General features: G+C 45.0%; 1 protein-coding gene across 1 annotated transcript; it reads right to left on the bottom strand.

Moving 5' to 3' along the window:
• Window positions 1-16154: 16154 nt before the first annotated feature.
• LOC143981665 (cystatin-A5-like) lies at window positions 16155-22039 on the bottom strand. Its single transcript, XM_077479662.1, has 3 exons — window positions 21901-22039; window positions 17318-17419; window positions 16155-16423 (listed from the first exon to the last, which is right to left on the bottom strand). Exons 1-3 carry the CDS (start codon window positions 21991-21993, stop codon window positions 16295-16297), a joined length of 324 nt encoding a protein of 107 aa, XP_077335788.1. The 5' UTR covers window positions 21994-22039; the 3' UTR covers window positions 16155-16294.
• Window positions 22040-23203: the final 1164 nt, after the last annotated feature.

Genomic DNA, 23203 nt, shown 5'->3' with positions numbered 1-23203 from the left:
GCGACCCCCCCCATCTCTGGCTTTACCTTGTCTCAGCAGTGGGTAGCAGAAAAGAGGACAGAACTCCTCTGCCAGATCCTGCGATTCGCTGTGCAGCCACAGAGAGGCCACAGAGAGGCTCGTCAGTCGGCACCAAGGAGGATGACAGAACTCCTCTTACAGATCTGCCTCCCCTGAGCTGACTCCAGCCCTCCTCAGGTCCTACTCCAGACCCTGCACTTTCTGCTTTCCAGCTCCACCCCCAGCTTCTACCTGGCAGCAGCACAAGGTAAGGGGGGGGGGGGCACTGTTATATAAGGGAAGGTGTGTGACACGTGACTTCTGATGATAGGGGGCTCTTGACATCTGATGTAAGGGGGTCTGGGGTGCTCTGGACATCTAGTCTTACAGACACAACCGGCCCTTTGAGGGCAACCATAATGCGGCTCATCATTAAATGGAGTTTGACGTCCCTGCCTTAAACTAAACTATAACTAAAGGCAAAACTTATTTTTTTTTACTTTTGGGTAGAGTGAAGATGGATTAGAATACCTATCAGGTTTTAATTGCTGTCTGTCAGGGGCTTGGCTTGGGTTCGGCGCATGCGCATTCGTGGTCTGGCGCTCAGGCACACGCACATGCGCACTGGCAGCCTATAAAAGCTGCTCTGGCGCACACATCAATTGCTGGTTTGTCTTCAGCTCCTGTTACTTGAAACTTGTTTTGTGCATCTGATTACCCGTTGTGACCCGGATTATTCTTTGACACTGCTGCTTATCTCCTGGACTTGACCCTTAGCTTTGTTATACGGACTCCGCTTCTCTCCAGTGTTTGACCCTCTGCCTGTGACCCGGACCTGCCTCTTGTCTCCTGTCCCAAAGACACCATACCTGAACCTGTGTTTGCATCAGAGACTGGCAGTGTTTGCCCCCCAGCCTGGTTTCCTGTCTACTACAGCTACCACCCAGCCAGTCGCTACACAAGGTGTTCACCTCTACCAGACCTTCACGCAAGGCTCCCCCTGCCACCTGGGTTGCCTGTGTCTCTTTGTGCCGTTTGCTCCCTGTACCACCTCCAGGGAGCGAACTGCGCTTAGTCGCAAGGGTGAACCGCTCTCGGCATCTCGGCCTCGATAAGTACTTCTCTGATAGTACAAACCAGCCATGTCGGAGGCCGACAGAGCATGTTCCCCTCTGGAAATCCTGTGCCAACAAGTATCCGCTCTCACCAATGCGGTTCAGACACTGCAAGCAGGCTACACTCAAATTGACAGCCACCTCCAGCAGCTTACCGGGCCATCCACACCAGTTACCTCAGCCTCCGCTCCCACCAGTGGGGTCTTCTCTTCTGCAGCTTCTTCCAGCCCTACAGTGATCATGGCCTCGCCAGAACCCAGGGGTTTTTTTTTAAGATTTTCTTTTCTTTTTTTTTTAAGGGTTTTTTTTTTTTTTTTACTTCCTCTCATCAGAGTAGTTCAGTGTCACTATAGTGACTAGGGATGAGCTTCGAGTTCGACTCGAACATTGCCCGTTCGCCTGTTCAGTGAACAGTGAACAATTTAGGCTGTTCTTGGCAAATTCGAAAAGCCAGAACACCCTGTACAAGTCTATGGGAAAAATCTAAAGCGCTCATTTTAAAGGCTAATATGCAAGTTATTGTCCTAAAAAGTGTTTGGGGACCCGGGTCCTGCCCCAGGGGACATGGATCAATGCAAAAAAAAGTTTAAAAACTGACGTTTTTTCAGGAGCAGTGACTTTAATAATGATTAAAGTGAAACAATAAAAGTGTAATATTCCTTTAAATTTTGTACCTGGGGGTATGTTTACCACGCGATCGGCCGTGACTTCATCACGGCCAATCACAGATGGTTTCACCCCCACTGTGCACAGCGCATGTGTGCAATCGCGCTGCATGTGCATGTCAGTGGCGGCGTGTTCCCAGGAACACTGCTCATCACCGACGCTGGTAAACAGCCATTGGCCGGCTGTTTACCCACGTGATCACTAAATGTAAACAGCCCGCGGTAATGAGATGTTACCGGGTTCCCCTCCTCACTCCCCACGATCGTGTGTGAGGAGGAGATTGTGGTAACATTTCGTTACCGCCTACAGTGTACACCAATCACACTGATTGCCCCCCCTTATAAAGAGGACCTGTCACCACCCATCATAGTACCTATCACATTCCATCAAAATACCTGTCACAGCCCATCTGAGTACCCAAGTACCCGTCCCAGTCCATCAGAGTACCCGAGTACCTGTCACAGTCCATCTAAGTGCCCGAGTACCTGTCACGGTCCATCAGAGTACCTGAGTAACTGTCACAGTCCATATGAGTATCTGAGAACCTGTCACAGTCCATATGAGTACCTGAGTACCTATCACCGCCCTTCAGAGTACCCGAATACCAGTCACCAGGCCATCAGAGTAACTTTCACAAAGAACAAATAAAATACACTAATTTGGGTTATTTTTACCAAAGATATGTAGCAGTATAAATTTTGGACAAAATGTATGAAGAAAAATTACTAATTAGCAACATTTTATGACAGAAACAAAGAAAATGGCATTTTTTTCACAAAATGTATGTGTTTTTTTATTTATGGCACAAAAAAAAAACCACTAGTGATTAAATACCACTAAAAGAAAGCTCTATTTGTGTGGAAAAAAGGACGCAAGTTTCATATGGGTACAATGTTGCACGACTGAGTAATTGTCATTTAAACTGTGAAAGCGCTGAAAGCTGAAAATTGGTCTGGACAGGAAGGGGGTGTAAGTGCACTGTATTGAGGTGGTTAAGCTACACAGGTTGGAGGAACGAGATGGGGACCGAGTGGGTTAAAGAGTTGTGGCAGAGAGCAGAGGGCCCATCATACTAAGAGGCTCCTGCGGGGGTAGTGCTACACATCTACTTTATGGGCGATGAAAACCTAAATCCTGCAGAAACTGGCACTCCTATATAGCAGCAATTTTCAGGTTTCAAGTGAAACGGATGAATATAATAAAAACTTTATGGCTACTATAGGAATGTGAATTTACAGCTCAGACCGGGGCGGCAAAGTGAGTTTGTGAAATGTGAAGGTAGATTAAAGGAACGCAATAATGTGTAATTCTGAATTTCCTCAGAAGCTGCTCCATAGTTATTCAATTCTGTGTCAGGCTGAAGATTGGGGTGAGGCTCACAGATTTTAATAATCAATGATACTTAGGTATGCGCTTAGAGCAATGGCACCACAGTAAGCATCAAAGGAAATTCCTGTGATTCTAAATTAGACATACATCCAATCACAAAATCACATGTATAGTTTAACATCTTTATATCATTCCAAAAGTTGTTTTAATATTTTTAAACCTGCATCTTTCATTTAGATGGCGATCCCGCCATTAAGGTCTTTGTTCAGGCCATGGGCGTAGCGTCAGGGGTCACAGGGGGTCACAAATGGAACCCCGCCTATGCTTCAGTTGGGCAGTCACATTAGATGACTGTCACGGATTTTGGAAAGGTGTGCCAGCAGGACCTTGTCCAAGGGCCAATCACTGACACAGGGAGGCGGGTGCCCGGCAGCAGACTGTCACATTGGGTACTCAGTGAGGAGTCAAAGGCAAGATAAGGAGAAGCCCATCAACGCAGACAGCGATCCACCCCTTCCACAGCAGCCTATCAGGCGCTCACTTTGGAGACTGACTCACACTGAGCATCCCCGAGGGGTGGACAGGGCTGACTTAATGAGTGGGCACGGGCATTGCCCAGGGGCCCCATGTGCATGGGGGGCCCCTGCACTTCCCCGTCCTTTCAGCTTTTGTTCAGTCCCTTCCTATAATGGAGTGACAACTTTCTCCCAGTTGTGCTCCTGTGTTGCCACCCTGTCACATGCACCCCTAGGTTGAGACTACAGGAAGCTCCACACAGAAATGTCCACACATATTGGGTAGACATGGTCCTCCGTTGTCAGGAAGCCGCTTCACAGGAATGATGTGCGACTGTGCAGTGGCTGAAAAAAGCTGCAGAGATCATCAGCCCTGAGATGGGAAAAAAGAATATAATGACTAGGGATGAGCTTCGTGTTCGAGTCGAACGTACGTTCGACTCGAACATTGGCTGTTCGTTGCTACAGAGATGAAGAGGGAGGGGATGATGAGGGCACTGACTTCACGTGGGTGCCTGGTAGGAGAGAGGAGGAGGAGGAGGAGGAGGAGGAGGCACATGTCCAACGAGGCAGGATGCCCTCCGGGGGCCAGCTTAGGGGCAACACACCGACTGAATCACACCGCAGAGCTCCGCCTGTGCAGGGCGCTGCCTCTGCGCCTTATTCTAAAAGTTCTTTGGTGTGGGCCTTTTTTGAGACGAGTGCATCAGATCGCACCGCTGCTATTTGCAACATATGTCTCAAGCGTATCTCGCGTGGCCAAAACATCAGCCGCTTGGGCACCACATGCTTGACCAGACATATGTTGACCTGCCATGCAGCTCATTGGCAAGCGTACCTCAAAGACCCACACCAAAGAACAAAGTGGATCTCTCCTTGCTCCTCATCAGCTGGCATCTCCAACCCCGCTAGACCTTCAGTCCTCTCTGAAACCTGCTCTGAGAGGAATGAAGGTGTAGAATTAGGTGTGTCACAGCCAAGTGCTTCCGGGAACTCTGCTAGCGGTACACCCACGTCCGATTATAGCAGGCAAATGTCCCTGCCCCAGCTGCTGGACCAGCGAAAGAAGTTCACTCCCAGCCATCCACATGCCCAGCGGTTGAATGCTAGCTTGGCTAAATTGCTACCACTTCAACTGCTGCCTTTTCAGTTGGTAGACTCGGCCCCCTTCCGTGAGTTTGTACAATATGCGGTTCCTCAGTGGCAGGTCCCCAAACGCCACTTTTTCTCACGGAAGGCGATTCCGGCTCTCTACCGGCATGTGGAAGGCAATGTCCTTGCCTCGCTGGACGGGGCGGTCAGCGGTAAGGTGCATATTACCGCTGACTCATGGTCCAGCAGGCATGGACAGGGACGTTACCTGTCTTTCACGGCCCATTGGGTCACTCTTCTGGCAGCTGGGAAGGATGCAGGACAAGGTGCAATAGTGTTGGAGGTTGTTCCGCCACCACGCCTCCAAAATGCTACTACTGGTTGTGACACACCTCTCTCCTCCACCCTCTCCTCTTCATCCATGGCCTCTTCCTGTGCTTTGTCCTCGGAACCAGCGGTGCTCCATAGGTGTTCAAGGGGCTATGCAAGTACGCAGGCAAAAAGATGCCATGCCGTGCTTGCGCTGATGTGCTTTGGGGACAGGAGGCACACTGGGGCAGATATTCTGTCAGCTCTGCAGGGGCAGGCTGAGAGGTGGTTGACGCCACACCAGCTTAAGCCAGGAATGGTGGTTTGCGACAATGGCACCAACATCCTCTCCACCCTCTGACAGGGACAACTGACCCATGTGCCCTGTGTGGCTCACGTCCTTAACTTGGTGGTGCAGTCCTGAGGCAGGCCAGGAAAGTCTGTGTGTAATTCCGCCGGTCATATAATGCCAGTGCTTAGCTGGCTGAGCTCCAAAAGGAATTGAACCTGCCCAAGAACCGCCTTATCTGTGACATGCCCACCAGGTGGAACTCAACGTTGGTCATGCTGCAGCGGCTGCACACACAGCAGAGGGCCATCAATGAGTACCTGTGCAACTACGGCACCAGGACAGGGTCAGGGGAGCTAATTTTTTTCCCCAACGCCATGATCAGGGATGCATGCACAGTCCTGTCACCATTTGAGGAGGCCACTTGGATGGTGAGCAGTGACAATGCATGCATCAGGGACGCTGTACCTCTTGTCCATCTGTTGGAGCACACAATGCATGGAATAATGGACAGGGCACTTGAGGCAGAACAGAGGCAGGAAGAGGAGGACTTCCTTGCCTCTCAAGGCCCCCTTTATCCAGACAGTGTTCCTGCTGGCCCGCCAATCACTCAGGAAGAGGAGGAGGATTGTGTCAGCATGGAGGTGGAGCTTGGCACTCAGCATCAGCAGCAGTCTTGTAGGGATCATTTACAGTCCCAAGAAACCCCTGGACTTGTACATGGCTGGGAGGAGGTGGCTGTGGATCATGTCATCCTTAGTGACCCTGACAACTCCGGACCGAATGCCTCAGCTAACCTACGCTGCATGGCCTCCTTGATCCTACAAAGCTTGGGGAAGGATCCTCGTATTCAGCGGATCAAGGAGAGGGGTCATTACTGGCTGGCAACTCTCCTTGATCCAAAGTACAAGGGTAAGGTTGCAGAACTTATCTTGCCATCGCAGAGGGAGCAGAGGATGAGACATCTTCAGGAGGCCTTGCAGAAAGGTCTTTGCAACGCGTTCCTAGAGACTGAGAGGTTACAAATTCCTGGTCCTGGACAACATGTTGCTGAGGCTTCGGTCAGTCACAGAAGGAGCGGTGGAGAAGGTGGCCATCTGACCGATGTGTTCAGACAAATTTTTAGTCCGCAGCCCCAAGGTATGATCGGTTCCAGCAATCATTGCCAGCATCTGATTTACATGGTGCAGGAATACCTAGGGGCAAGGTCAGACTTGGACACCTTTCCCACAGAAAATCCTCTGGGTTACTAGGTCTTGAGGATGGATCACTGGCCAGAGCTTAAACAGTATGCAATTGAGCTACTGGCCTGTCCTGCATCCAGCGTTCTTTCAGAACGCACATTCAGTGCTGCTGGAGGCTTTGTAACCGATCACAGGGTGCGTCTGTCCACCGACTTGGTTGATGGACTGACCTTCATAAAGATGAATCAGTCTTGGATCACCACCAGCTACCAAACACCTGAAGCTGATGTAACAGAATTTTTTTTTTTTTTTAAATGTCACATCCCTTCAAGACTGCCTATGCTGATGCTGAATGACTATAATGTTATGTTGATTGACTATCCTCTTCTTCCTCAATGATCCTGCTGATAGCTTGGAAGAACATTTTTGGTTCTGGGCGCCGCCACCATTGGCTAAGGCCCAATTTTCCAGCCCCTGTTTAACAGGGACATGTAATTACAATTCTTGATATAATATTTCACAGCAGGCCCCATTCCAGCGCCCACTGAGAGTAACTGTGAGGAAACAGTGTTGTGGTACTAGCACTACCACCAAAGGCCCAATTTTTCTACCACTGTTCAACAATGGCATGTAAGGCACCTGCAAAATCTCCGACATCTATAAACCTCTACTTTTAAAAACAACTCCATCTCTGGCTTCATCCTCAATGTCAAATTGGGCAAAAGACTTTCCAGATGAAGACATAGTGGACAAGATCTTGCAAGGCCTTAACTCCGTATATAACCTAGTTCCCAATGAATCTTGGAGGGAAACCCAGCTGAAAATCGCTCACCGTGCACATATTCCCTTTCTCCCGGCCTCCCACCTCCGTTCAACCTCCACCTTATTGCCTCCTGCTAGCAAGAAGGGCCATACTAGCCAATTGGACTTCTGCATCCAAACCCTCCATCTCCCAGGTCAAAAGGGATCTCCCACAGCTTCTTTTTCGTGACAAACTTAACACCAATCTGGCCCACCAGAAAACCTTACAACGCTTCCACAACAGATGGGACCTTTTCATTATGGCGCAGCTTACTCCTCAAGAATGTGCACACCTCGATAATCTTACATTTATCTACAATGGACCTTACCAACCATGACCCTCTTTGCTACTGGATAAATATCTCTAATAGAACAACAAAGTTGGGCTCCCCCCCCTCTTCCCCCCCCCCCTCTTCCCCCCCCCCCCTTACAGCTTTTCTTTTTCAATTGCAGAACACCTTGTTCTCCTTCCGAGGTTAGTTTAGTGTCTTGTGTTTAGCAGATCCATCCAGCCATGTCCTCCTCGTGTTCTTCTGTTTTGTCAGGGAGAGGGGTACTCTCCATTTAGATTTAAGTTATCGGTGCTTATACACCACTGCGTGACCTACTTTGATATTGTATATGACTTGTATGTTATACGAAAAACCCTTTGTACTTGCTGATTATGTCACTCTGTGATGCACTCTTTTTCAATAAAATGTTATTAAAAAAAACAAAAAACAAAAAAAAAACAATGGCATGTAATTACAATTCTTGATATTATAGTTCACAGCAGGGCACTCCAGCACCGACCAGGAGTCACTTTGAGGGCTTACAGTGTTAACTTTTGGCAACACCAACACCTTAGGGTGAAATTTTTGCAGAGCATATAGGGCAGGCCCCTCCTTTCAAACATCCAACTTACAAATGTCTCCTACTTGCAAACGGACAGAGACAACAGGAAGTGAGATTAAATCTACCCCTAGGAAGGGAAATTCCCTCCTGTAAGAGTTGATATGGGAAAAACTTGTCTCCTCTCTCCACTGATGCTTTAGCCCAATCCTTGTTTTACTAAAAACCCCAAATTTTTTAAAAAAATTGGCCATTGGGACAGAAAGTGAGGTGAAATCTTCTGAAGAGGTGCACAGACAGTAAAAAAATGTTACAGGGGTGATAACCCTTCCCTATGTTTTCCAAAAAGCTTAAAAATAGATTTTTTTGGACTGGAGCTACACTTTCAAAATGTACCAGTTCAAAATTACAAACAGATTCTACTTAACAACAAACCGCAAGCAGTTTTAAATGACTTTTTTTCCGTTAGAAATGTCATTTTGTGCAGGGACTGTTCTAAACACGGGAAACACATGCCACTTCACAGGCATACTATAGACACCCCCCAGGCACCATATTTAAAGGAATATTTCACTTTTTTTCACTTTAAGCATCATTAAAATCAGTTTTAATTGCCAATCATTGGCATTTTTTTTTTAAATAATTTGCATTGATACATGTCCCCTGGGGCAGGAGCCGGGTCCCCAAACCCTTTTTAGGACAATAACATGCATATTAGCCTTTAAAATTAGCACTTTCGATTTTGAAAGTTTGAGTCCCATAGACTTTAATCGGGTTCTAAAATTTTTGAAAATTTTCGATCCGTTCGCAGGTTCTGGTGCGAACCGAACCGGGGGGTGTTTGGCTCCTCCCTAGTGGCCAGATCACCAGGTGAAAAAAGCCTAAGAAAAATAAAACAACCACATCTAATGATTGACTGGCTCTGGATGAAGATCTTCAGTTCGATTGTCTTTTCAGTTTTTTTTATTTTTTTATTATTAATATAATGGCTTTCACTGTTTATTCATCTTTTTAAGTGCTAGACCAGGGGTGCCCAACCTTTTGAAGAGCGAGGGCCACTTAAGTGAATTGGTAACTGGTCACGGGCCACAATGAGCAGAGCGGGAGGATGACAGGTCCGTGCCCACAGACACAGCCCACTCTACTCTATGGGCCCTCTGATCCAATCTGATTCGTCCAGACAGAAGGGGCAGATCGCTTTCTATTTTTTTTTTTAAGTAGGCGGGTGTAAACAGACACAAGTCCGTTTACATCTGCTGCTCCATAGAGGTGAATAGTAAGTCCGATTGGGTCTGACCAGTCATATGAAAGGGGCCTAAGGCTGCTTTCACACTGACGTGCTGCTATTTGCCCAAAGCGCGGTTGCAGCACAGTGAACCTGCAGATTTTCTGCGGGTTAGCTGCACTTTGCCATAAACTTCTATTATATACTGCAGGTGTGGCACACTTTCTGAAGACGCAACAAACCCGCAGGTAATAAGAGATGTCTATGGCTCAATGCAGGTAACCCGTAGGTGCATTGCACCTGCGGATCAGTTTGAAAGCAGCCCAGTAACCACTGCAAAACAGATATATCCATATATACTGTGAATTTAGTAGTAAACTTACCATTAATAACCATTCTGGTATTGGTGGCTGTTGCTGTCCTAGGTGGAATGCATTTGGTATCACTCTGCCTGTGACAGGAGTGGGCACCATACAGGAAGCATTGGCTTATGTGGCTCTGCTCCGCAGCCACTTGCTTCCACTACCAGTGGCTTCATTCACAAAATTGCTGCTCTGGGATGGCTGGTCGGCAAACCCTGATCTGGGCTTGCCAACCTGCCATCTTAGAGCAGGAGGTCGAGGGCCACATCAGAGGGCTCCGCGGGCCACATGTGGCCCCCGGGCCACTGGTTGGGCACCCCTGCACTAGACCTTCTATTTTATATCTAATGACTAAGCTGGAAAATATTAAATTTTTGGCTTTAATATCGCTTTAACCCCTTGTTGCTGTTGGCGACATTTTGGTCACTGTTGAGAGACGCTCTCTGCATAGAACTCTGGAGCTACAGCTCGGGCGTCTATGCTTGAAACCAGGGAGATGGCTGGCATGGAGATCCGGAGGGTGGCACCTAGGATGAATCTCCTGTTAACCCCAAACATAGTACAGGCACAAGAGAATGTGGAAGGAGGGATGGAGGTAGGAGGTCGGGGAACATTGGACCTGCTCACAGAGGACATGGACTTTAGGTCAGTAATACAGGCTTTACCAACTCGTCAAGAGATAGAGGCCTTGAGAACAATTATGCAGGCACTCCCAACCCGCTTAGAAATGGAGGCCCTGGTATCCCGTTTGGAAGAGGGGCACAGAAGGGAAATGCAGTTAGTACGGTCCGAGGTACAAGCCCTGACAGATAGGGTAAAGTGGACACTTCTGCTGTTAATAGCCTGGAGGAAAGGGTATCTAAATTAGAAATAGAGCAGATAGCTCAGGCATCCTTAATACAATTAAAATTGGAGGCTGCTGAAGATCGGAGTAGGAGGAACAACCTCAGATTTAGAGGTATTCCAGAAAATATTCAGGAGGATCAACTATATAGAACTGTGCTTAATATATGTCAAAAATTAGGGATTAGCACTGCTCCAAAAGAAATTGAATTTGACAGGCTCCATAGAGCCCCAGGCCAACGTTCGATAGACCCGTCCAGACCTAGAGATGTAATTGGACACCTACACAGATATGCACATAAGGAGATGATTAGTTGGAAAGCATGGGAAATAGGCCCGTTATTATATGAAGGAGCCAAGATCAGTATTTTACCGGACTTATCACGTGCCACCCTACAGAGAAGGGCGCAATTGCGCCCACTATTGGAGAAGATAAAGTTATCAGGGGGCACTTACAGCTGGGGGTATCCAATATCCCTGACGGTTAGAAGGGGGTCAGCCTCCTTCCTGCTTATGTCTCCAAAGGATTTACCGGCCCTATTTTCTTTTTTGGGAATTGATCGCTGTGAGGTGCAGGACTGGCTTCAGCCAATAAAGAAAAGGCAGCTAAAAGAGGGAGCTTCAAGGACAGTGGGTGAAACCACCCTACTGGGAAGTAAAGAAGCTAAATCACAACAAATAGTGGAAGTAGGCTCCCTCCCCAGGGACATTGTGTTATAAGGGAATTGGGATATGTATGTATTATTCATCCCCCTCCCCACCCCCAAGTAAAGGGCTCTGGCAAGTATGAATTAAGGATAAATGTATTTTTCAGAATATATATATGATGCTATGATATAAAACAATATATATGTGATTTTCCCTCACTCCCCCCTCTTCTCCCTTTTTTTTTTTTTCATGTCCCGTACCCTTTCCTGCCTCCACCCTGCACCCCCCCCCCCCCGAGCCCTTCCTTTCTCTTTTGTTTTTTTAACTAAAAAGCGTATTATTTGAGATGTTAGGTCCTTGTAGGTAATATAATGAGGGATTATTTGAATAGCCATTATTTAAATATTCCCTCCTTTTTCTTTCTCTGCTTGGTTTTCCTCCCTATGTGGGTTTTTTTTTTTTTTTTGGGGGGGGGGGGGGGGGGGAGTAATGGAATAGATTTAAATATATAAATACACATACACATAGATTTAAAAGTATACCAGATTATCTTAAGGGTTAAATGTAAATCAATTGAGAGGGGGTAATATGAAGGAACAAATTGAGGTTCACAAGCATTATAAATAGGTGCACTGTTCTCACTCTGAGGTGGACAGATTATACACTTAGAGAGTAGACCATGTGGGTTGGTCTTGGGGATAAGTAGTTAGGGGGTAGGGGGATAAAGGGTAAGGGAGAGTAGTAGAGCGTTGGGGGTGGGGCAATACAGCACAGGCCAGAAATATATTGCATTTTCCAAACGTATATCATGCTTTTAATCAACAGGCTAAAACCAAGGGAGTTGCTATTTTAATTTCTAACCGTATCATGTGGTCTCTGCTGGATAGATGCCAAGACCCAGGAGGAAGATATTTATTCCTTATGGGGTCTATAGGAAATGTTAAGGTGACTCTAGCAACAGTTTATCTCCCAAATATACATCAAGATAGTTTTTTGAACAAAGTTCTATCCAAATTAATGGTATTTAGGGAGGGAATATTGATCATAGGGGGGGACTTTAATGTCCCACTAGATCCTAAGCTAGACACCTCTAATGGGACATCCTCTGTTTCTGGGAGAATCAGGAAAAATATCCTTCGGAAATTAGATGAATCTCAATTGGTTGGCGCCTGGAGGGCCTTTCTTGCAGAAGAGATGGATTTTACATATTTCTCGAATCCCCATCAACGATATTCATGAATCAATTTCTTTTTTATTGCCACCATAAATTCTCTCGTTAGTACAGGACACTCAGATAGATAATATAACCTGGTCCGATCACGCACCAGTTATAATTAAGATCTTTTTGAAGGGCGCTAGCCATAAGATACATTGGAACTGGCAGTTAAATGAAAGCCTACTGCAGTACCCCGAAATACGAGAAGATGTGGTTAAAGAAATCGACTCATATTTCCAAATTAATGACAACAGAGAGGTTGATGTAGGGATAGTCTGGGAAGCCCATAAGGCGGTAATTAGAGGAATTCTAATAAAACATGGATCCCGAATAAAGAGAGTCAGAGAAGAACAGACGGGTCACTTATTGGAAAGGATAAGGGAAATAGAGATACAACATAAGATGGCAACGGGGAAGGAAATGGGAATAGAATTAGCACATCTAAGAAGACAACTCTCTGATCTCTAGCGGTATAAGGCAATGGCGGCACTACAGCAAGGGAAGAGGTTAATATATGAATCGGAAGATAAATGTGGCAGGCTGTTGGCCAGAAAACTAAAAAAACAACAACTTCGTTCATATATACCTTATATTAAAACAAAAGGCGGTCTAAAATCCTCAATACCGAAGGATATCGTAGAGGAATTTAGAAAATATTATACTTCATTATATAATCTCCCGGTGCCTTTCCAGTCTTCTTCATCACTAGAAGAATATCTTGAATCCTCACATTTAACGAGACTGCCGTCTCCGATGGGAAGAAAACGTGAGTTACCAATAACAATAGAGGAGGTATCTACAGCAATGAAGATGATAAGGCATGGGAAGGCACCTGGCCCAGATGGATTCTCTCTGAAATACTTTAAAAGTTTTTTCCCATTACTAGCTCCATATATGGTCAAGACATTTAATGCATTAGGACAAGATGCTTTACCCCCCGCAGAAGCATTGAGAGCACATATTGTACTGATCCCAAAGGAAGGAAAAGATCCATCAGTTTGTAGTAGTTACCGTCCAATATCATTATTGAACACGGATTACAAAATATTCACAAAGATACTCGCGGCTCACCTGGAACCATTTATGGTGCAGCTGGTTCATTGGGACCAAGTGCGATTTGTTCCCACACGGGAAGCTAGAGATAGCACTATTAAAGTTTTGAACTTAGTTCAATATGTAAATCAGAGGAAGTTGCCGCGTATCTTTGTGAATATAGATGCAGAGAAGGCCTTTGATAGGGTTAGCTGGCCCTTTATGCTAGGAGTACTAAAACAAATCGGCCTGGGGTATCGAATGCTGGATTGGATAGCAGGAATATATTCAACGCCACAAGCCTTGGTGAAAGCTAATGGAATAAATTCAGAAAATGTTTCAATATCCAACGGGACGCGACAGGGCTGCCCTTTTTCTCCTATTCTGTTTGCGCTGACATTGGAGCCTTTATTAAATAGAATTCGACAGAACCCAGATATTAAAGGTATCCCCTTGGGGGATCAGGAATATAAACTTTCAGCCTACGCTGATGATCTTTTGTTTTCACTTTCTAGTCCACAAATATCGCTCCCTAACTTATTAAGGGAGGTGGAGCGTTATGGTGCCCTGTCGAATTTTAAAATAAACTATAGCAAGTCGGAGGCAATGGGGGTATCCCTGGAGCATTCCACCCAAAGAAACTTGGAGAATAATTTGAAATTTAAATGGACAACGACGGCTTTGAACTATTTAGGGTTACAGATTCCACCCAATTTAATAGATGTATATGCCCTAAATTTTCCACCTTTACTAAGGGAAGTTAGTATATTGTTAGATGAATGGAGTAAAGCCTCACATTCCTGGTTCGGGAGATGTAATATTTTGAAAATTAATATAGTGCCAAAATTTCTTTATTTGTTCCAGGTGTTACCTATCTTGATTCCACCCACCTTCTTTAGTAAAATTTGAATAGTGTTTACAAAATTTATATGGGCAAGTAAACGGCCAAGGATTAATAGGAATTTGTTAACGCTATCTAAAGAGGCGGGTGGTATAGCGGCTCCTGATCTATATAAATATTATCAAGCTACCCAGTTAGGTAGAATTATTGACTGGTGCCGCCATAGAGATAGTAAAAGATGGATTGCCTTGGAACAACATATCAGCTCTATCCCCTTAGATAGAGCTATATGGTGCCACGCAGCGCTACCTTCTATATTAAAAGTACATCCTTTAATAGGACCTACCCTTCGTATGGGTGCCAAGTTTACTCGGATCTCCAAATTTTCATCACCAGAATCCCCTGTTTCCTACTCTGGGGAATCCAAATTTCCTTCCCGGTTTCGAATCAGGAATATTTGGGAAATTAAAAAAGAAAGGATGTTTCCAGGCCTCACACTTTCTGAGGTTTGGTAAGTGGCCATCAATAGAAATGTTAACGCGACTAGGAGGACAATACGAAATACCCTTCTGGCAGGCGTTACAAGTTAAACACTTTCTTGAAACATTGGGACCCACCGATGGGTATGGTCGACCACTTACTAAGTTTGAGAAGTACTGTGGGGAGAGAGAACCTCTCTCCCATATTATCTCTAAGATATATGCGTTACTAACAGCACCTCCTGAGGTATAGTGAATTTAGATAAGTGGGAAAGGGACCTTGAACAAACTTTTACACCATCCCAACGGCAGAAAATACATTTAACTTTTAAATCATCTAGATGTACTAAGATACAAGAATTCAATTACAAAGTACTAATGAGTTGGTATTACACCCTGTGTCGAATGAACAAATTCTCTTCAGAAATGTCGGATAGGTGTTGGAGGGGGTGTAGGGAGAGAGGCACCATAGCCCATATTTTCTGGTTTTGTCCAGTAATTAGACAGTTTTGGCAAGAAGTTCAGAGAATCTCTCAATTATTTACTGATTATCAGATCCCGGAAGACCCAGCTTTTTTCTTATTACAATGTTCACAAATTCCTTTAGAGAGATATAAGAACTCATTGCTATGCCATTTGGTGAATGCAGCCAAAATGCTGCATCACCATATGTTGGAAAGAGCCAGGGACACCTCGAATCTCTAATTGGTTAAATAAAGTAAGAAGAATTGGGATCATGGAAAAATTGATCCCTATGTCTTTGGAGGAAAGGGAATGTCTACTGCAAGTCTGGGCTCCATGGGAGTCATTTTTACAATCAGAGGAAGGGAAAGGGCTGATTGGAGAGGAACTAGAGGAATAGCTAGTAAGTGATGTGGCACTGGTCCCTCTGTCGGCAGGGGCAACATATTTATATCTATTTATTTGATTTGGGATTCCCTGGGGGGGGGGGGTTTCTCCTTTTTTTTTTTTCCTCTCTCTCTCTCTCTCTCTCTCTTTCTCTCCTCGGCTCTATAAGTCCCTCACGGGATCTAGGGCCTTGGAGCAGAGGGTTGTTGAGGGGAATTGTTATTGTAATATTGTTAGTTGCTTATAAAGAAAAAATAATAATTTGGCAGGAATGCACTGTGTATCATTGGTTAAAATAATACGTTTTTGTTTTGAAAATTGATTTGATAAGTTGTTCTATGTAATTATTTTTAGTGATCTTTGTCATGTATTCCTGCAGAGAAATAACGTATTTAAAAATAAAAAAAAAGAACTCTGGAGCCCACAGATACATTTATACAACCAGCGTTAGGACCCGTCTCCTGTGTGGTTCATATGTGCATTATACCAGAGGGAAGAGGTCATAGAGATAAACATATGGAATACATGTATTGTAAAGATGTGATGTATACTTTATTCTCCATTACATATGATATAATTAGGAATTTTGTGACAAAAAGTAAATTGGGGAATATTTGTCCTATGAGGATTCTTCATCTTCATTCTCGGTTATCATTCTCATCTCCATCTTAGAAAATCTCCAGCTCATCATCCTTTGTCTTATTCAGTTGGAAACTCACCAAATCCGGTTCCTTATGTGTATAAGGCAGAGGGTTAAAGACACTCAGGTGGCTATAAAGGTCACCTCCAACGTCAACCTGAAAAGATCAAGAAAGTTCAGAAAACAATTCCACCTTTAATTGTATATTTTTACTGACATTCTAGTGATCATATTGTTAGGTGTTCTATCAGGAATAACATCTCTGAGATACTCTGAGGGCCACTTTAGATTACAATCTCCTGAGGAGCAAGGATTGACCCAAAGACATTAGAACGCAAGCTTGTCTGGTGCGTAGGGATGGGCCCGATGTTCAAGACGAAGTGGACTCGAAACATCAGATGTTCGTTTGTTTGTTGAATCCTTCTCCTGTCACACTTCCCCCTCCTTTCACACTTCCCCCTCCTTTCACACTGCCCCCTCCTTTCACACTGCCCCCTCATCATACTGCCCCCTCCTGTCACCCTGCCCCTTCTTAGTGTCCAACTCCTTTCACACTTCCCAGATACCCTTTTCCTGTCATACTGTCCCATAATATTGCCCGCCTCCTGTCACAATAGACCTCCTTCATACTGCTTCCCTGTCATACTGCCCCCATCCTGTCACACTGCTCCCCCCGTCATACTACACCCTTCTTGTTACACTTCCCCCCTTCTTTCACAATGCCCCTCTCTAGCTCCTTCCTTTTCTGAATGGACACAGTGAATGATTGTTACTGCACTGTGTTCATTCATAACTAAAGCATAGTAATTGTGTTTACAATGCTTCAGTATATGAATGAATGGGAAGCTCTGTCCAGAGATATTCATCTCTAATAATTTTGTGCAACTGGGCCTGCCGAGATGGAGATTGAGGGCCCCGGACTCTGTAAAAGGGGCCCCTGCAAGAGTCAGGGGGTCCCTTCATGGTTTCTTGCACTCTTGCACCGGGGTTCTGAAGGATCTAGTTACGCCTCTGCCAAGCTGACAATCTTGCTCAAAACCCAAAGCCTTACCTTGAAAAGGTAATTTGTGCCAGCAACAAGCTGAGTACGGACGAGGACTGCCAGAAACTGCTCTGGGTTTGTCCCGCTCTTTTCCAAATATTGTTTTTTTACCTAAAAATAAAAAAAAGGGTTATCAGGATTGGAATCACTCAAATCTAGACCTGCACTCAATAGCAGCTCGCCACAGCGCCTAGAGGCGATTCAGTTCGCATTGTGCGCTATACAAGTATTTCATTCATTCATTCCTTCAGCTGTAATAGTCACTGCTGCAGAGGATCAGATCAACCAGATTGTCATTGCTGCAGAGCATAGCTCCCAGCTGTCCCTGATTTTGAGGGACTGTCCCCGATTTGGACCAATGTCCCTCTTTCCCTCATTTTGGTCTGATCCATAGACTTTGGTTAATTCTCCTTTGGGAAAGGGGAGGGGGCGGCAGGGGTTGTATCCTACGCCTACATACACTTGCTAGTAGGTGTCCCTCATTATTCCCATGTCAAAATGTTGGGAGGTATGATGCAGAGGATCAGATCAGTCACTGCAGGTCCTGCACAGTGCAGCTCACAGCAGGGTCTGAGTACATTCATACTACTCCTCCCATCCCCCAGGAGGAAAGAACATTCTGCTTACTCCTGGGAGTGTCCGATCTCCTGGTCCCTAGCTGGCTCTGTGGATCCTTCTGCTGACTCCGACATCACTACTGTGCCCACAGGTACGCCTTCATTTCTGTGCAACCGGGGATTTAACAAATAAGATTTTAAGACTTGAGACACTTAAGAGAAATAAAAACTGGAGTATAATCCACGCAAAAGACAAAGCATACGAGCAGATAGGCCTTAAAGGGGTTGTAAAGGTAAATTTTTTATTTTCTACATAGGTTCCTTTAGGCTAGTGCATTGTTGGTTCACTTATCTTTTCCTTCGATTTCCCTTCTAAATGTTTTTTTTTCTTTGTTTTCTTTGTCTGAATTTCTCACTTCCTGTTCCTCCTCAGTAAGCTGTTCTGGCTGACTAACCACCAGCTCGGATGATGGTGAGAAGTTTACTGAGGAGAAACAGGAAGTGAGATATTCAGACAAAGCAAAAAAACATTTAGAAGGGAAATCAAAGGAAAAGGTAAGTGAACCAACAATGCACTAGCTTAAAGGAAACTATGTAGAAAATAAAAAAATTACCTTTACAACCCCTTTAAGAACTACTACTGCCCCTACAAATATACTATCATCGGGGTGAAGTACACTGAGATAAGTAAAAAGGAGGGTGTAGGTGTGGCGCTGTTCCAAAAGGAAACTACTTAGGTATTCAAGATTAAAACCTGATAAGGTAGTGTTGTGTTGCACCCCCTGCAGAGTGCACCACTCAGGAAGATCAAAAACCAAAGGGCTTTGGCTGGATTGAGATGCTGATATTCAGTGTGTACACCCTTTACAAGGTGTAGCACCCTAAAGAAATGTATAGAAATAGATATCACTATTCAATGTGTTGCACCCTATGCATGGTGCAACGCTGACCTTTGAAAGTGGAAATAATTTAATCTCAATATGTTATTATACCAAGGCGATGGAGTCAGGAGATGTGAAAACCACGGCACTTATAAAAAGATGCTAATGTGTTTTACGTTACGTATGTGTTATGTGTTTTTAATTGGGGGGCACAGCATAATGTTGGGGGGTCAGGGCCCCCTCTGCCCCCCCCCCCCCCCCAGTGACACCATTGTGCATGAAGCTCAGACTTTTTGCAGACAGAAATAGAATCCATTAGAACAGAGGTTCCTGTGTTTTCTACTGCAGCAGTAGACCGGTGGAGGTTCAGATGTTACCATTGCTATCTAGTTACTGGATCAACTTGGGTAAGTCTGTAGACCAGTGGAGGTTTAGGTGTTACCCAGATGATCCACTATACATTAATGTTACTAGGGGCAATGTAGTAACACCTGAACCTCCACTGGTCTACTGCCTTACCCAAGCTGATCCAGTGAAGAAAAGCGAGTGCACTATAGCTCCAAAGACACCTAAATTTAGAAAGTATAATGATTGATGGCCTGTGGTTTGCAGCTGCTCTAATTAATGGCAGGACCAAAAAACGAGTAAAAAGAATTTGATAAAGCAGTGCAGATCAGACTACAAAATTACCTAAATATATCCTATAGTGAGAAAATGTATACACACATACAGTATATGATCAATTGATTATACGAATTCTAGTGACAAAATTCATATACAGTAAAACCTTGGTTTGAGAGCGTTTTGCAAGTCGAGCTAAATTTTTTAATACATTTTTCACTTGATATACAAGTAGCGTCATGTCGCAACTTGGTATAAAAGAGAAGAGAGGTGTCTCTAATGCGGCGTACGCACGATCAGACTGTCCAGCGGAGCCCACACACGGGCGGATTGTCCAGCGGACTTTTTTTTCCCCAAAAGTCCAGGGGGTCTTAGAAAGCAGTTTTGACTCAAAAATTGGCCACTGGACTGCGAGTCCGGCAGACAATCCGGCCGTCTGTGTCCTAGACCGTCGGACTTTTGAAATGAACGGACTTTCCCGCACGCGGAGGAGGTAGCAGGTAGCTGAGACTAGTGAAGGAGGTCAATGTCGCCACCTCCGCCTTCGAAGTCGGAAGAAGACCCCCGGGCGGCGATGAAGAAGAAAGCCAGGCTCCTCCGCTAGTAAAAGAGCTAGCAGAAGATAGCGGAGGAGTCCAGCAAGAAGACCCCCCAAGATGGAAGAAGACCCCCGGAGCTGTGCAATAAATTATTGTGTGGTGTTTTTTTTTTTTAGGTGAATGGGTAGGGGAACATTGTACCCCATACTTATTCACATAGGGTGGGGGGCCAGTATCTGGGGGCCCCCTTATTAAAGGGGGCTCCCAGATCCCAATAAGCCCCCTTGCCTGCAGACCCCGACAACCAACGGCCAGGGTTGCTGGGAAGAGGCCCTTGTCCTCATCAACATGGGGACAAGGTGCTTTGCGGTGGGGGGGCTGCAGAACGGGTGCTCGCTCATCTCCACCCCCTTTCCTGACCGGCCGGGCTGCGTGCTCAGACAAGGGTCTGATATGGACTCTGGGTGGGACCCCCAAGCCATTTTTCCGGCATAGGGCTTCCCCTTTAAGTCCATACCAGGTGACGGGGCCAGCGACGTGTCAATCTTGCCGCCGAAGGGGGCGACATTGACCTCCTTCGCTAGCCCCGGCTACCTGGAGGGTCCTCCACCCTGAAGTGGAAGTTCTGCTCATCTGATCCCTCTCCCCCTCCGGTGCCACAATCGGCACCTTTCAGGGGGGAGGGGGGTGCAGTTACCTGGATAATGCAGGTATCTGCACCCGCTTACAGATTTGCAATTTTCTTCTTCTCCGTCTTCTTCTCCGTCTCACCCTGCCTCTTTTGGTACTAAGAGACCTGCTAAGGCAAGCCACAGATGATTCGATTTTCTTTCCTGCAACCACAGATGGAAGGAAAGAAAATTGCAAATTTCTCCCATCAATACAATCAGTGTTGATGGTGGAATCTTTCCCGCAGTGCTAATATGTTCTGCCGGCAGAGAACCTTCCCCACCGGCAGAACACAACAATCGCTGCCGGCAGCTATAGCTGCCGACAGTGATCACAGGGAAAAAAAAGGGATCAGACAGGCTGGTTGTAATGAAGTCAATTGATGGATCATCTTCAGTACAACCAGCCTGCCCACAAATGGATGGAATCTTGGCTGGTTCAGTTGGGACCTGACCAAGGATCGATGGCTGGCTTTAGATGGAATTGACAGATTGAAGCTGAGATCCAGATACGTTTCCAGCAACTGTTTTCCTTTTGAAATAAAGATTTTACACAAAAAGGAATAAAAGATGACCATTGTAAGCACCCCTGTCAGTGACAATTGGTTTGTCTCAACAGCTCAGTCTGTTAAGGAAAAAAGAAAACAGACTTATTGGCCAGCAGCCTAAAAAACAAAAAGGAATGCGGCCACCATACCCAAGGATTGGCTGCAATATACAGTAATACATATTTTTGGTTTAATACCATTTTAGGGTCACTTTCACATCACTGCTTTGTGGGAATGTCCATTGTGCTTCAATGCCGCTCAGGTCGGCTACATACCCCCCCGCCCATTGTTCGCAGTGAGCGGCTCTGAATCTGACCACACACACATAATACAACATGATTGTACTTTTAGCCAACTAAAAATTGTGTAGAGCCAGACTGAATACAATATGAATGGACGGGGTTCAGTGGAGATACAATATACAATCAGATTGTAAGCTGTGTGGGCAGCTCTAGGGTGCCGATCTGTCCCAATGTGGTCTTTTCAATTGATATTTTACCATCAGGAAGGCAGAGCGATTGCCGTATAGATAGAGATGTCCCTCTACACATTTGTTTATTTAATACATTATCGGAAATATGGAACAGTAAACACAGGAAGGTATAGAAGTTACATGCAAAATAAAGCATTGTGCAAAATACATACAGAGGGATTTTATCAAAACTGGAGCAGTTGTGCATGGCAGCCAATCAGCTTCTAACATTCCTTGTTAAAACTCAACTGAATGAGCTGATTGGTGGTAGTGAGCCCTTAGGATTGGACCCCCCCAACTACTTACCTTGTGAAGTATAGCTTGATCTTGGAGACTAGGTGAGTCGGGTTCAGTCCATCCCCCTTTTAGCGGATACTCACTCTTACCATTGTCACTCATTTTTGCAAAGTTCTCAGCAGACTGAGTAGATCAGCCAATACCTGGACTTATATACATGAGGACTGTACCATTCCACAGGGGAGGGGTGTGACATTCTCAGGAGAAAACTGACACTGGACTTTGGATATGACACAGCACAAAAATCCTGTGATTGCTGCAACAAAAGTCTGTGCTGAGATCATTCTTTTTTATACCCCCCCCCCCCCACTAAATCAGTGGAATGGTACAAGCAGCCTGTGGAACCCATCAGGTAAATTTGAGGGTGGCACACAAGTCTCTGGTTTTACCACCCCCCCTCCCCCCTTACCCCGACCGCCCACCTGAAGAAAACCATACAGGTGCTCAGGGCTGTACACATGATGCAGCAAAAATGTAATCCCCCCATCACATTTTATCACTTAGCGACCATTCAGGTGAATCCACATCCACCCTACAATCTTGTACATTGGTTTGGCCTTTCCAGGGTTAAAACAAACAATGAAGCCGTGATATAAAAATTGATATTTTTTTTTATATACCAGCAGTTTGAGTTATAAGTACACAAATTAAAATTTATAACTCAGCTGTTTGAAGTTTGTTCTTCACTGCTGTACTCCACTTGAAGTTTTACTTCACTGGTGTTCGTTTACCATATGGACATTCCATTATTATTTTTTGATATATGACTATATGGACATTATATAGAGTGTCTCTAAATACAATCTTTTTTTCCTGATAGTTCATTTATGTAAAAAATTGCAAATATTTTTTTCATATTCTATTCTATTTTTTATTTTCTAGAGGTATATGCACTGAGTTTGATATACTCATATTGTGTTTGGGGAATTCACACTATTGACACGCATTTATGGTTTGTTTTTGTATTTAATTGCACTTATTTGTATATGGTTTACACTATATTTTGGAGGTGGTCTTAGAGACATTAAGATACTAAGACCCATATCGTGGGTCTGGCACATATACATACCCCACTCACTTTGGGTATTCGTGGTTAGCGCAGTTCTTTCTTTTTTCTATTTCTGTTTGGTGTATTCTTGGTGTACATTTGAATTGCAGCTTCCGTTCAACACCATTTGTATTCCGTAGCGCAGTTTTTCCCTTTTTTTTTTTCGCACCAATGTAAGGAGCATTCTTCTCACTGATCACCAATGTAAGGAACATTCTTCTCACTGATCACCAATGTAAGGAACCTTCTTCCACTGATCACCAA

Source organism: Lithobates pipiens, unplaced genomic scaffold, assembly GCF_037356315.1.
Source record: "Lithobates pipiens isolate NorthernLeopardFrog02 unplaced genomic scaffold, aLitPip1_a1.2 Scaffold_16, whole genome shotgun sequence".
In the NCBI taxonomy this organism is placed as follows: domain Eukaryota; kingdom Metazoa; phylum Chordata; class Amphibia; order Anura; family Ranidae; genus Lithobates; species Lithobates pipiens.
This window is presented reverse-complemented; position numbering and strand designations above follow the sequence as displayed.

Coding starts and splice junctions, on each gene's coding strand:
- LOC143981665 (XM_077479662.1), bottom strand. CDS start 21,993: ATGAGTGACAATGGTAAGAGTGAGTATCCGCTAAAAGGGGGATGGACT. Junction 17,420..21,900: donor ATCAAGCTATACTTCACAAG/GTAAGTAGTTGG, acceptor TTTTATTTTTAG/GTAAAAAAACAATATTTGGA. Junction 16,424..17,317: donor GCACAAATTACCTTTTCAAG/GTAAGGCTTTGG, acceptor TGATCTTTTCAG/GTTGACGTTGGAGGTGACCT.